Source organism: Nipponia nippon, unplaced genomic scaffold, assembly GCF_047370975.1.
Source record: "Nipponia nippon isolate SJK-2023a ecotype South Korea unplaced genomic scaffold, ASM4737097v1 scaffold_2, whole genome shotgun sequence".
Classification (NCBI taxonomy): Eukaryota; Metazoa; Chordata; class Aves; order Pelecaniformes; family Threskiornithidae; genus Nipponia; species Nipponia nippon.
This window is the reverse complement of record NW_028262336.1, coordinates 29610464-29625543: the sequence shown is the minus strand read 5'-3', so window position 1 is coordinate 29625543 and position 15080 is coordinate 29610464. Positions and strand designations below refer to the sequence as shown.

Below are 15080 nucleotides of genomic sequence, written 5' to 3'. Positions count from 1 at the left end.
AAATGTTGTTTTTTTCAGAAATGACTTCTCAAATTAGTGCAAAAGCTGCTGCCTTCTTGCTTGAGAGCAATGGAATGAATCTGTTGAAAGCTTGTCCCAAAACAGCCTTACTGTTTTTGTTACAGATAATGTGTTTCAGAGTCCTGGGCATGTATAAATGCTGTCAGTGCAAAGAATTGTTAAATGACTAATGAAAGGAATAAATTTACTTGCTATGTTTCAGTGATTTGCTGTACTGTGTTTAAAGTAATTTGGAGTTTTTACTGTCAGAAATATGTTTAAATGCTTCTTAGCTCTGTGATTGTCATTATCTGAATATTTTCAAGTACATCATTTTTGTAAACATCACAAAGCATGGTAGTTTTACATGGCAGTACTTGACTACTTGTCTGCTTCTGCTGAGCTGATACATGTATGTTTGTTTGTTTGGTTTTTTTTTATAGAGTGGAAGGGGATTCCCAAGAAGTCTGAAAATGAAGTAGCTCAAAATGGAGGTGCAGAAGCTACTCATAATGAACCAGTGTCACCTATACCTAAAGCTTTACCTGTTCCAATTCCCGTTCCCATGCCTGCACCAATAACAGTACCTCCTCCACAGGTGAGAGTTGCTTCTCATTTGCTCTGGATATCTAAACAAAAACTTACTTTAAATAATAATTCAGTATGGCAATATGTAAGTTAAAGAGAAGAGGGAAATATGATGAATGGTAACTAGTTGATTTTGTCTGTGTGTGTTGTCATGTTGTTGTCCCCGATTAAAAATGCTCTTGTTAGCAGACTGGCTGTGCTGTCAGGTTATGAAGATAACTGTCCTGTGCCATAAATCAAGTATGCACCTGAAATCCATTATTTGAGCCTCTTCATGTAAGAGAGCAGTACAGTCTTATAGAAGAACATTCCTTTTCTGCTAAGTCACAGTGGCAATGGAAGACTTGGAAAAAAACAAACCCATGAGGGTTTGGAGCATGTTTTGTGCCCAGCAGGAGCAGAGCCTCTGGTTTGATTTCCCTGAAAAGGGATGTAGTTTGCATGTACCAGAACAGCCCTGGGAACTGAGTCAGCACATGGTTAGTGGGAATGATGGAGGATTTGCTCCAAAACCTCATTGTTGCTCTGATGCTAATGTAGACCAAGTGTATGTGTGTGTGCCAGATCTTTATTTGAAGTATTGTAGGACTGTACTTCTAATATCTGTTCTCTCAGTCCCGGATAAATTATTGCAATAGATTCTTTTTATGAATGGGCTGAATTGTGTCCTCTCAGTTTTATGATTGCATTTTTTTCCTGTTTTCCTAATTAATTTTCCTCACTGTTGGCTTAAATAAGCTATAGACCTTCTAAAATATGCACATTGCTTTCCTGTTTGTTCATATTGTGCATACTCTCTTTGAACAGCTTTTTGGAATTTAATATAAAAATTTTCATATTCTTCCTTTGTTGTTATAATGGTTCTTTAGTCAAAGCTGATGTTGTGTGTTCATTTGCTAAAAGAACACTCTGAAATGTTACCCTTAATTTAAGTGGCGTGTAATAATAATTACTCCCTCCAGTGTTTTATAATCTGTATTTCTTTTGGCTTTACTTATTGACAGGCGTGTTACTACTTTTATAGTTTCTTTCTTGTCACTGTTAAAATAGTAGTATACCTTCTCCCAAATGGGAGGAAGTGTGAATAAAACTATTTTACATCTTGAGAAAATGTGATTTATGAACTACAATTTGGCAGACAGTCAAAAAAGATCAAGGACTCAAATTATTTGAAGACATATATAATTTAGCCAATTATGTGATTTGGGAACATAGTCTGTTGAACTTTGTGTTGTTTTGACACAGAATTCCTGAAATGCTGTAAGGTATTATTAGTAAATGAACACGTAAATCAGATTTCTAATTTCAGAGAGTTTTAATAGCCATTAACTGTATTAAATGGTAGTGATTTTGTTTATTTTCCTTAAATCTATGCTGAAAAGGAAAATGTAAAGAAAAAACCAACCAGTTTCAGAATATATTGAATGTGCTGATTGATTGTCTCACCCTCATCAGCTTCAGGTTTTTTTACTATGGTAAAGAAAGTTGTTTCTTCACAAGTTCAGGCCAGGATCAGAGAACTATATTTAGTCTTCATCTTTATGAACTGTTTTACACTGTCTTATACTTGACCAATTCAGTTGTCTTCTCTGGCCATAAAATTACAACAGTTTAATAATTTGTAAATAGTTCTTAGAACTTACAGGTTAACTTCAGCTGTGATGATGTTAGTGGTGTTAGTAGTAAAACTAACGTGTTTTGTAATATGCAGATGTGACCTAATACCTGAAGGAAGAAGCTCATTATCTTCCACTTCTTTTATATCAATAACTGTGGAGTACAGCTGTCTTATTTTTGTCCTCTGATACAAGCAGAACTGTTTTTGTTTGTATTTGGCTTCAGTTTTCGGGGCTGTAAGAGGTGGGGAGGTTGTTACGAGTGCTGGGTAGCTGCTGATGCTGTCCAGCCTGCAATGGGCATCAGTACAGTGATACCAGGTTGCTCGATCAGTCTGTCTGGCTGCTCCCCTATTAGCTGCGGGGAGCACCCTGCCCACCCCGGTCCCTCTGCCTGGAGAAGCAGGTTTGATGCACGTGCTATGTCAGAACAGGCTTTATGCATTTGTTCTGGTTCAGGCTGCAGTGATCAAGCATAGGGCTGCCTGACAGATAACCCCAAACAGCTTTGACTGCATGATTCCCCCAACTTACTCTCTCTTTTCTCACTTCTTGACTTTTCTCCTCCCTTTCTCCACTCCAGTGTCCTCCCAAGTAAACAACTCTCAGTTTTGCTGCATCCCTACCCAGATTTGCTATTTACGATAAGATTACCTAAGTAATACTGTCCTTGTATGGTATTTCTGGATATCGTTACTTATGTACTGTTGGCCTCACAAGGAAGGTCCTTTTCACCATAAGATCCCCAGTGCTCCCTTCTGGTTATCTGTGAAGCTTGGCTGTTGTTCACAAAGCACCCTGTTAACCACCTGCAAAATCCAGCAATGCCTTATGCCACTATCTGTAACTTGTCAGCTTCTCACATTGTTATCTGTCATGTCTGGCAGTTTCTCATGTTGTGTCCAGTAGCTTCTCATGCCCGTAATGCCCTTTCTCATGAAGCTTAACTTCAGGCCAGGGCCTAGTCAGCAGCTCTGGTGTCTGCCCACAGCCCTAACAATCCCATGCTTAAAGGCAGGATGGGAAGGAGCTGCACCACTCCTTTTTCTGGTAAAGCCTGAATTGAATGGGCCTTCTGTGCTACCCCCCCCCCCCCCTCGCCCCGCATCGGCTGGACACACAGGGGTGGAGCCCTTGCTCTGCTGGACGTTACCTGTGAGCGGTGTAACTAACTGCGGACTGACCTCCTGTTACTGCCAGTGTCACCTTGACCCATGAATGCAACCTCTATGTAGTAAGGCACTTAAAATCAATAACGTCCTTCTAAGAGTGATAGCCTGCGTAGCTAAGTCTGGTTCTTTGGCCTCAATAGTGCACACAGCATCTTCTCAGCCACAGGGTCCGGGGTTGTTGGCAAGATAGGTGGAATACTTCTGTTGTGTTGTGCCTCTGGAGTGAGCCCTTTTCTTGCCTATAGATTCAGATCTCTGACCTGTTGCTGAATCTGGTCCCACTCCTGCAGGTCTGAGTAATCCACCTCAGTGGTCCGCTCTGAGGGTAGGTCTGTGTTTATTTTTAAGTCATATTGCAGTATCCAAGATCAACTTAAGTCTATTTCTTGGTTATTGAGAGTCAGTTTCAGTTAATAGCACTTGTGATATCACTTGTGTTGCGCATTCATTGACAAGGTTTTAGGCAGTTGGTGTTCCATTCTCCTGGCAAAGCTTGGTGTTACCCTACCAAAACTGCCATTCTTTTACAGTGAACCACGGCTCAGGCTTTGCCAGGGTTATACTTTGAAGTCCAGGGGGTTTGCTGTGGCCACCCTTTCCATAAGTTTGCTAATCCAACCCAAAGTCCCTTTTCTTCATTTAATGGGTTTTCAGCCAGAAACCAGAGTCCAAATTGATTGTGTACCTCTCAGATTTCCTGGTGTATTTCTCAATCCCACACGCTCCTTCTCCCTATAACTAGATGTGGGAGTTTTGCATTGGTCCAATATCCATCCCATACCCTTCCTATTGAAACTGGCAGACTCCTCCTTTGCAGTCTTCCTGCTGGAGACTCCAGGTGCACTTAAATATATATTTACTTGTCTTGGAGCACTGCAGGTAGACTGTGCTCCCTCAGTTCACAGGGCCAATGATTCTCCTTCAAGTCTTAATCTGAGAGGTGTGCAGTAAGTAATAGTTGTAGCTGGACACAGGCCAGACCCCAAGAGATGTTCATTGAGATGCACCTGGCAGTCTGCATTACAGTTACTGAGAGGTCAGTTATTCCAGTTTCCAATATTGCTAGTAAAATACCAAGTTTTCCCAGTATTTGTCTCCCCTTTAATAAAGGGTCTCCCCAGTAGCATTTTTGTTACTTTGTTTTATTCCAATTCATTAGCTGTTATTCTGAAACTGTTCACCAGTCCTCCGTGTTTGTTGTCTGTCAATGTTTATTGGCCATTGGTTCCATCTCTTCAACAGAGAAACTTTATACTTCAAATTGTATTTGAAATTAGATGTTGTGACATTTATGCACAGATTTTTATCACCTTCCTTTTTTCTTTCTGCTTAAAGGAAAGATTTTAACGTGTTACTTACAATTATGTATTAGAGAGTTAACTTTTTAGAAAAAATGAAGTACAGCAGTTAAGCTTGGATAGTTAGGTATGAATATCCTCTGATACGTATCTAAATCATCTTCCTTTGATGTTACTTCTGTTCTGGTTCCATCATAATAGTTTACTCTTCATTGTACCTTCTCAAGCCATTGGGTGCACATGCTTCATCCACAGTTTTCTCAGCTTTTAACTACTTAAGGCCTGAGAGCACTTAGCAAGTTTCCCCTCTTTTCTAAACCTTTTCGTCGTCTTCATACCCCTCCCCAATCCCTTCTGCTACATACACACTCTGTACCTGAACGCTTGCTTCACAGAACATGACTGCGATCAACACATCTGTTGCTATGTCTGGGTAATTTTGTAAGTTGTTCCTCTTTGAAGGAGTGCCCTGTAAAACAAACAAAAAGACCTACCCACACTGTTAGGTTACTGTGGTTTTGGAGCACTTTTTCTAAAGCTTTAACTGTGATTAATGGAAATATCTCTAGGGTTACTCGAAGTTAATGTTCGTGTAGGTAGTCTTGGCCTTATACGTTACTCCTAGATATGCTTACCTGTGCACTGTTAGCCTTGTAAGGTCCTAGTCCCCAGAAGGTCCCCAGTGCCTTTCTACTTCTGTCTGAAGTTTGGCTGTTGTTCACGTAACACCCCCTTAACCGCCTGCAGAATCCAGCCATCCCTCCTGGTGCCATCTGTAACTTTTGTCAGCTTCCCACATTGTTATCTGTCACATCTGGCAGTTTCTCATGCCACGTCCAGTAGTTTCTCACATCCTGCTCAGTTAGCTTAACTTCAGGCCAGGGCATAACCAACAGGTTATTATAAACCAATAAATGGCCAATTTAAAGCTAAAAAGAAAAAGTGGTGGTCAACACTAAAGCCTAATGAATTAAAGCCTAATGAATTAAAGCCTATTGTAATTAATTGATTTTAAAATTACAACAGTACACGTTTTAATGTGCCTCAGCTCACTGACCTAGCCATTGGTAAAGAACTTGGAACAGAAGTTTGAAGTGGTATCAGGTGCTTGGCAGCTTTAGCATCTTCTCCAGGTTTAAGGAGAATATTTTGCTTGCTTTGGTTTAATGCCACTTCTTTCAGTTCTGAGAATAAAACAGTAAAGGCTTTTCCTTCTTTACTCTAGAAGTAAAAAATGAGTTATGAAGGGTCTTGGTGTAGTAGTTCTGAAATTTTGATGGTCATGGAGGTGAGTCAGTTATGATCACTTGAGTACACAGCTCTCCTTTGCTTTAATAAATCAATTTTAAATGCAGAGTATATTTTGATTAAATTTTTTCCTTTTGATTCACATACCTGTAATGTAGTTTTTATAGTAAGCTCATAAATACGAGGCTAAGGACCAGCTTAATTTAAATCAGTTTTCATTCAGAGCTTGATATAAATCAGAATTAAAAAGAAATGAATAAGGAAACAGTCACTCTAACATAATATACAAACTCAGGTAGCGAAAAAGAAAAAAGAAAAGGTTTTTAATTGTTCCAAAGTTGTGTGCATTATAGTGTATGATGCTGGATGGTAAAATTAATTCCAGCTACTGTGTAAAGGGTGTATTTAGATGAGTTACCAGCATGTATTAATATCGATTTACCACAGAGAATATTTTTTTCTTTAAGAACAAAGGCAAACAAGATCAATGTTGATATTTTAAGTTGTAGGAGTCCTTTGACTGCTGATTAGATCACTTATGTAGGTCACCTTGTTGCAGAGTAATTTGAGGTAGCTTAAAGTTTGTTTTGCTGGAGAAATCACAGAAGACAGCAGTCCACAGCTGAACAACAAATAATCCATTCACTCTTGAGGTAACACATTTCTCCCCTTCCTTTTTCCTTAGGTTCCACCACACCCATCAGGTCCTCCTGTGGTTGGTGCACTCCAGCCACCTGCTTTCACAGCACCCTTAGGAATCCCACCTCCTGGATTTGCTCCTGGAGTGCCACCACCGCCGCCGCCTCCATTTTTACGACCTGGTTTCAACCCAATGCATTTACCCCCAGGTATATTTATATATTTTTAGGAATATTAAGTCCTTTTTTTAACCATATAGCAAATAAAAGCATCTGCCGTATAAACTGCACAAGTATGTTTTGGTAAAGTGATACTCAGTGTTAATATATACTTTTTTATAGGCTTCCTTCCTCCTGGACCACCACCACCTATAACTCCTCCGGTATCTGTTCCTCACACTCCGGCAGTAAACATCCCAAATTGTAAGTGTTTAAATCTTGGGCAAGCGGCAGAAGAAGGAAGGTATCGTGCAAGCAGAAAAGCTGACTTTTTTTTTTTTAATATGTCAATGCATTGTTTCTTAGCTACAGCAACTGGTGTGAATGAAGACACTACAAAAGATTCATCTGTAGGAAATCCCATCCCAACAGTGGTTTCTGGATCCAGAGGGAATGCTGAAACTACTGATAGTTCCAAAATATACGGGACTGTTCCACCTCCTGTAGCACCTACTAATGTACCTGCTCCTGTCACCCAAGCTATTCCACTTCTTGGTAAGTTCATTTTTGTATATATTCTTCAGTTTATTGTTCCCTGAATTTAAAATACAATTTTGATTTTGCTACTGACTTACAGTTCATGGGAAAGTAAAGCCGATTTTTCTAAACTTGTTGAAATTTCTGCCCTTCTGTTGGCTTTTAAATCATTTTTAGAGGCTTGATTTTGCACAGAAGGAGCAGTATTTTTTTTTTTTTTATTATTGAAGATCTGTTTTCTGAAGAAACAAAAAAGCCGTAACGTTTAAGTTACAAATTCAGGACAGAACGAAATGCTGTCTACTTTTAACAAATTGAGGTTTATACCATATAGAAAATTAACTTACAACAAAATATCTGCACGACATATGAACTATGTTTTAGACTCAACCATTATATGTATAAAATTAACTTACAGAGAAACAGTATTTTTTTTTTAGTGTATTTTTTAAATCTATGAAAATATGGTATAGTTTTTATGTATGGAATAAATTATTTTAATAAAATGAAGAAACAAAAGCTTTTATTCAGCCCTGCAATATTATAGGTTTTGAAACCTTTTTAACAATATGTTACCGTATTTAAGTATTACAAAATGGTATTTTGACTAGCAAAACCAAGCTAAGTTTGGATATCTTACATAAATTACTTTTTGCAATATGATCTGAACTTGGTCAGATTTTTAAAGAGAGTGTAAACTGTTTAATGTTACAGAGGTCTGCTAAATATTTATTTTAGGATGGCCTTTTATGGGTCAGTGTCAAGTATATACTCAAGAGACTTGTTTCCTACAGATTTTAATGAGATGATTAGATTTATGGGATTTCAGACCTCTAAATGAGAGCCTAACAAGTGAATAAAAAGATTATTTTGTTTTAGTGTGTTTCTGCCCAGAACTTTACAGCGTACACTGAAAAAAAAAAACCCCAAAGATTTGTCTCCTTGAGAGCTCACTGCTCTATTGGATTTGATGGCTAAATTTTCCAGCTGTGACTAGCGATCTGTGGATCCTTTATGTTGGAAACTTGAAATAAGACCCTTTTAAAAGGCATTTTTCAAAAAGTGAAGAGCTGCTTCTCTCTGAAAATCAGTCTGCTTTTTAAAATCTGTCGAAGCAGATATGCAAAACAGCAGCTAATTGGTTTAGAGTATCTTGGACACTTGGGAAACAGAGAAAAGCTTAAAAAAAATTCTGCCGTGGCACCATGGATTGAGAGAATTTTGTGGTGATAAGGATTATCGGACTATACGTTTAAGACATTCACATCTTAATGATGAAGTTACACTTTCCGTAATTGTAATACAGTATTACCAGATTTTTGAAGTATCATGGTACTATGTCTTAAATGGCATAACTTAAACTTTTTATTCCAAGCCTTTGGAATGTATTAAGTTCCTCTGCACTTTGCTGTATCGCTATACACATAAGAAAAAGCTTTTACAAAATTAAGATTGAAGTAAATTATATACCCACATTAGCTACTTGGACCGTAGCTTTTTTTTTATTCTTACAAACTGAAGGAAGCTGAATTTGATAAATCCGAACATCAAGAACTGGCCTTTGTTTTTATGAACTTGTTTACTGAATAGTTGAGGCAGGTAAAGTCGTCCATGTGGTCAGAGCAACTTCTCTCAACATTCAGTCTCATCAACAAGGGGGTAGGAGGGTTTTTATACGATCGCATGTGTGAGCTTACAGAGTAGTCCTGAAGTAATAGCTTAGAGATCTGTGTGTTTACTTAAGTAATAGCATTTTATGTTGACGAGTGTCTCATTTCAAGAAGAAGTTATTTATAATCAAGGAGTTAAGTAAAACCCTTCCATCCTGACACGTTGCAGTTAAGGGGGACTGTTCACAATCTGATATAAGATAGAAGAAAACTGGAAGAAACAGATTATAATAAAGATAAAAGATTAATATCAGTTGTCTTTGCTTTTAAAACTTTTCAGTAAGTTAACAGAAATGAAACTGTCTTCTTAAAACCACTTTGATTCACTTATCAATTGAGGTTAGCTCTGCATGTGAGAGTCCAGATCTGGTCTCTCCCTAGGCTGGGAGAAAAACATGAAAGCGGTGATGTTTTCCACCACTCATGCTGATCTAGCTAGCAAAGAAGCGTCCCTTGAAGTTTTGCCCTCCCGATCCTCTGAACTCAAGAGCTGGCCAGGTTGCATCGTCATCCTTCCTTTTCACTCTGTGTGTCAGGTTTCACTCCTAGGGAAATCAAAGCTTGGGAAATGGAGTGTGCCAGGGTTTCACCACGTGTGCGGACATGAGATGCAATCTACATGTGCATCCCGGTCCTGGAGCCCCGAAGTACTTGCAGGCTTGACAGTTTAAATGTAGCCTTAGTGTCCGACCTGTAGTCTTGTCCAGGTCAGAGGCAAATGAACTGGACAAAGTAAATGAGCAGGTGCGGCATCACCCTCAGTTAGGCGTGGGAAAGTGCAGACAAGGGACATCAAATGCTTCAGATTAAAGGACCTCATGCTCGCAAGTACCTGGTTTAGCAATTTGAACAGACGACTGATCGTGTGACTGGTTTCTCACGAAGTCCTCAGACTGCTCTTTAAACATTCCCATGATGTGGCTCTCCAAGCTGAGATAAGAAGGTGGAAGAAAGATTTGTTTGACAGCATCATGAAGTATGTCATGAGGACTCTGCTTGGGGAAATAGGGATGAAGGGGCTTGAGTAGTGTAACATGAAGAATGAAGAAATGTTCTTCGGATATTTGGGCAGGATAGAAGAAGTTACTTCAGCAGGCTGAATTCAAGGAATGAAGATTGCTCTGAAGAGACTGTCGTAGAAATCTAAACTTAACGTTGCTTGAGAACACCTTATGTAATCTGTACAAACGCAGGAGCTCTTTTCTAATTTTTGTAACTTCAAAATGAAGCTTATCTCTCTATCTGTTCAGTTTTTATATGGAAGATATGTTACAAAGTAATTCTAAATGGATTATTGTAAGATTTCATATGCTTTCTTAGTAATGTAAGTTACGTTCTGTTTCATCTCCACTAATTTCATTCGTTCCTCCAATGTAATTCTTTCATCACTTCCAACAAAGACGTGTTTGTGCTTCAGAGGAGTGATCCCTTGTGGACATTGTGTCTGAATTTTTTTGTGCTTATTTCTAAAAACCACCCTCAGGTTGTATCTTTGGTCATATTCGCTGCTGTTATAGCTTCTTGTTCTTAATTTGAACAAGATTATCCAGACTGTAACTGGTTTTGCGAGTGTGTGCTCATATGTCATTTTTTTAAATGATCTGCAAAGCAGATATTTTTAGACTCCTTTTACATGTGCATATTGCAGAAAGTGGCAGGCTTTTAAATCATTTTTGATTTGCCAACTTGTTCTTAGTGTTGAGCAAATGCTGTAATTTGGACCAGTAATAAACTGCTGTTACAGATGCTGTTTCGAATATTCAGATTCTGTGATCTATTATCTTGATTAAATACACCATATTGCAGTTTGTAGGTTCTGGTCTAGCGCTCTTTTTACCAAAATTCCTACAATGATAATTACATATTATCAAAGATTTAATTATACTGTAGTTCTCATCGAACTTGGTATTCATTTCCTGTCAATGCATGCTGAACTATTATTCTTTTCTCCCTTGCTGGTTTGTTCTTAAGTAACTACATGGTCTTTTTGTAATCTGCATTGAATTATAAAAGACAGACTACAGTATTCTCGGAGCTCATCAGAGTATTACCGTATTATAAAGTGGATACTTCCTTCACAGGAAGGATGAGCTTTTTATTAATATGGGATATGAACAATGATAAACCTAATACTTTTCCAAATTTCTTGTGGCAGCCCATTTTAAAAGCATAACAAACGCTGCATCTTTGCTAATTATATATATGACCGTTGCTTTCATAATACTACCGAATGAGAATTCAGAGGGAAGGGAATGTGAACTCTCAAGCACGATTCATGGGATTCAGTTTTGCCTTGATGATTCCCTTAACCTGGATCAGTTTAGCGTTTATGTTTTATACAGCAGGAATTTTAGAAGTCTTAATACCAGTAACCAACACTGTACACATAATGTAGTTTGACTCTTGCATCCTTGTTCAAGCATCTTGTGTGAATAGGAGCAAGCTCCTACTGGCTTCAGCGATGGACGTTGACTACCCTGAAAAACGGTGGTATTTATGGCAAGTTATTTAAGCTGTGAATCGATGTTTAGGCTCTTGAGTTTTGGCTTCTTTCCTTACAGTCTTGGTCTGGTCTAAAGGATTCTGTATGAAACTCCAGAAAAAGACACAAGACTTACAACACTGTCCCTCTTCCAAGAATATCCTGGTGGTATTTAATGTTCTAGTTTTAAGATGCAGCATCCCCCACTGGAGAACGATAGGAGAATGAATGTGGCATGTTAAATGTTGCAGAACATCAGCATCAAACTCAAAGTGTAAACCTTTAGCCCGTTCTGCTGGAATTGTAAGCTTTTGGCTTCTTGTTCTCATATGTATTTCCATCAGATTTGCAAAGGAGCTGTATTTGAAGCAGAATTGCTCTGTCAGATACAGAAAACACCATTCCTCCACTTGCTTTCTTGTAACAGCACAGCTGAGAAGTAATTTAACGGATTGTAAGAGACACTGTAAGCGCTTACTGAGCAGAGTTCAGTAAAAAAAAAAAAATCAGGTGCTACACTTCTCAGTTACGTTAGCATTTGTAACACTGATAATTATCACAAGGGAACATGGGATTTGTCCAGCCAGAAGAGAAGATAATCAGAAATGGAATTACAGTGACAGAGAAATCTGGCTTTTTACCTAATTTATCAAAACACTAAGGATGACTCCTGTGACCTCTCTGGATAGAAGATACTTCTTCAGGACAGCTATAGCATTTTGGGCTATGTCTTACGAGTAAAGTGAAATGATGAAACTTGACACTGTGTGGTTGTTCTTGCACCTCTGAAACAACACTCGTGGTTGTCGATGGGTTCTCCTAGGACACTGGCATCTGCGTTCTTCAGAGTAAACACTCTTTGCAAGTTCTGAGGACCTTTCGCTATGCGTCACTGGTAAAAGTTACAAATAAAAATAAGCCGTGAAAGCAATCCATATTTTTACACATTTGAACAGAATAACATATTAGGTGTAAAGTCTGAGGATTATATCTCCAGTATCAACAGCCCCGTGTTGTAACAAAGGCCGTGTCTTGGCCAAGTTGTGCAGAATCAGCAGCTGGTGAAAGGGCTGGCTGTATTTCATACCCATGAGCAAGAAGTCACGGTCAGCTACTACAAAAAGGCTTACAGTTACGAACAAATGAATAAAATACAGGCTGGGGCAGATGAATTCCATCGCTCGTCTGCACAAGTATGAGATGGTCATTAAATCACTTCCTTGTTTCTCTAGGAGCTGTGGTACTTCTTGTCGAGTTTGACAAGCTATTTAAATTTTACATATTGTCTTTCCCTATATAAGACAACACAGGGCTTTAAATTTTCCTAGACATTGCACGTGCAATCTGTACCACTAATTTTACTGAGCATTTTCAAGTAAACTTGGATGTGTTTCTGGACACCTCTTTGAGAGCAGATTTTTAATTGGTGCCTGATTTGTCAGCACAGCGAGGAAACTCTAACAGTTCTCTGCAGTGTACTTCGGCCTCAAAATTCGAGTGGGCTGCTTTAAATTAAAAAGCACTCAGCTACCCTGCTCATGCAATCCAGATTGAAAGAGAATGAGTTTCAGATACCATTATGCTGCTGCTCTGCTGCATTTGGTGTAGAAATAAGGCTGAGAAATTAAATTACTCGTACTTGTTACATTTAAAAAAGCTTTTCACACTTGCTTCACGTTCACGCTGTTGTAACCCACATCTACTCTGCTGCTATAGAGCAGAAGCATATGCTTATCCTCTCCAGCTCATTAGATCTCTGTTATTCTTTTCTGCCTTGTTTTTAATCTTCTGTGGTAGAATTTACTTATCAACAAAAATATCCCCAAACCTCAGAATTCAGCAAAATAACATTCTTGGAAGACATCGCTAGCCATATGTCTGTCTCGTCGGATCTGTACTACTAAGTCATGGGAGGAGTTTGAACTAGGTGACTTACAGCCCTGGTTAGGAACAGGAGGAAGGGGAGGGCTGTGCATTTTAAAGTTGAAAAAAAAACAACCAAACAAAAAACAGAAAAAATACGCTGTTGCTGCTGGAATGTTTCTTTCAAAGACTGTGACGTATCAAGCCGTGTCTTAAAAGTGACTGCTTGGAGGGGAAGGTAAGATGATACCACGGACTGGAAGAATATTCACGTCTTTGTTACCCGAGTTCTCCTGATCGGCAAAATATAATTTCCTTCTAATACGAATATAAAGAGCACTCAGATAAAAAGGTTTCTGTTAGAGACGTTGTTAAGCATAAGAAGTGGTGTGGTGAAAGGGCAGCATGATGTTCTTCAGAAGGCACAGGCATATTTGGGATAGAAACGCTAAATAAATCAGATGGAGGAAGAGGGGAGCTACGAGAGCGGAGTGGAAGGGTATTTGGGATGTCTGCTCCACCGTACTCATTAAGCTGAAATCAAAGTGCAGGTTTCACTGATGACACTGCCAAGTATTTAAGCCTAGTATTAATTTACATAGCTATTTCACATTCCAGTTCTACCCAAGGCAGGAGTTACAAAATTTTACATAACCTGCATTCTTAACATTTGTTTTTATTAATATATGTGGAAATAAAACATTATTTATAGTCTCAACAAATTTTGAAAGGAACGCAGGATGGATTAGGAGAGATTTGTGCTTGTTCTGCTGGCAGCTGCTGATTCCTTTAAATTTCCGTTCGGGAGTTTAAAACACGACACAGGCTTTCTCAGATACGGAGCTTATTTTCAGGTAAATAGCTGCTAGCGAGCAGAAAGAGCAGATAGCTCCGCTATAAAGGCGACAATAGCGTTACAGTTACAGTTCAAACAAAAGGAGGCACGCGAGATAAGCTGGCACGCGCTTACTGGTCTGAAGTCCTCATCAGGAGCTCGGTAATCCTCGTTCATTTTGGCTCCTTGTGTTGATGTCAACAAGCTTTGGGCTGAGCTTTCTCCAACAGTATGTTCTGAGAGTTAATTTGTCTTTCCTCTTAGGAAGCCCGTGCTAAAAACAGGAGTCCAGGAGTAAAACTGGAAAACAGTTGGTGTTGGATATGTGCTATAAAGGGTGGAAAATTGTATTTAAAAAACAATCTAGAAATTACCTGTTGCATTTCCTTTTAGTTTGCATTGCAAGGTTGATTCTACTAAAACGGAACTTTGTTCCATCCCTTTCCTCTGGAACAACAAATTGAACTCTCTGTGATTCCCTGCTCCTACTCCAGCCCTGTTCTGACCTCACCTCTCCCCTCACAGCTTACTGTCCTGCCGCCTCTTCTGCACCCTGAAAATCTTGGTGATGACCAGTTCAAATCTCAAGCGTTTCAGCCAGATAGGATTTTGCTGATGTTTGTAATAGAGGAGAAATGTTTTAAAGCTAACTAAAGGAGGTGAGGTGTCTTTAATTAGAAGCCTGGGAAGCATAACCTATTAGGAAGGGGTTTCGTCAGCAGTTGACGAAGCAAGACACCAAGCTGGAGGTCGGGAGGAGCTCTGACCCGCAGAATGGCAATGGCTTCTTCCCAAAAGGAAGCCTTTAGGATAAGCGATGAGTTACTACTAGCATTGCAATATTAATTACTTCTAGCGTGACGCAAGCTTCTGTTTGAAGACGAGGCTCTCTTTACAGCACGTAAACCAGCACAGGAAGCTTTGCAGGCCGCTCTCTTCCCCCCACCCCCCAATTTTGGTGTTACTCATTGCAT

At 39.1% G+C, this 15080-nt stretch overlaps 1 protein-coding gene and 1 long non-coding RNA gene across 5 annotated transcripts in view; one reads left to right on the top strand and one right to left on the bottom strand.

The window, feature by feature from the left end:
- The window catches only part of SCAF4 (SR-related CTD associated factor 4), a 48168-nt gene that overhangs the window by 30608 nt on the left and 2480 nt on the right, over positions 1–15080 (top strand). For all 4 annotated transcript variants that reach the window (XM_087755862.1, XM_087755864.1, XM_087755861.1 and 1 more), the window contains 4 exons: positions 444–598; positions 6608–6770; positions 6903–6983; positions 7086–7274. In XM_087755862.1, coding sequence (XP_087611988.1) covers positions 444–598; positions 6608–6770; positions 6903–6983; positions 7086–7274 — 588 coding nt within the window. The remainder of the gene's footprint in view (positions 1–443; positions 599–6607; positions 6771–6902; positions 6984–7085; positions 7275–15080) is intronic.
- LOC148055712 (uncharacterized) lies at positions 5051–6601 on the bottom strand. Its single transcript, XR_015704417.1, has 2 exons — positions 5732–6601; positions 5051–5603 (listed from the first exon to the last, which is right to left on the bottom strand). It is a non-coding gene; the product is annotated as an uncharacterized LOC148055712 (long non-coding RNA).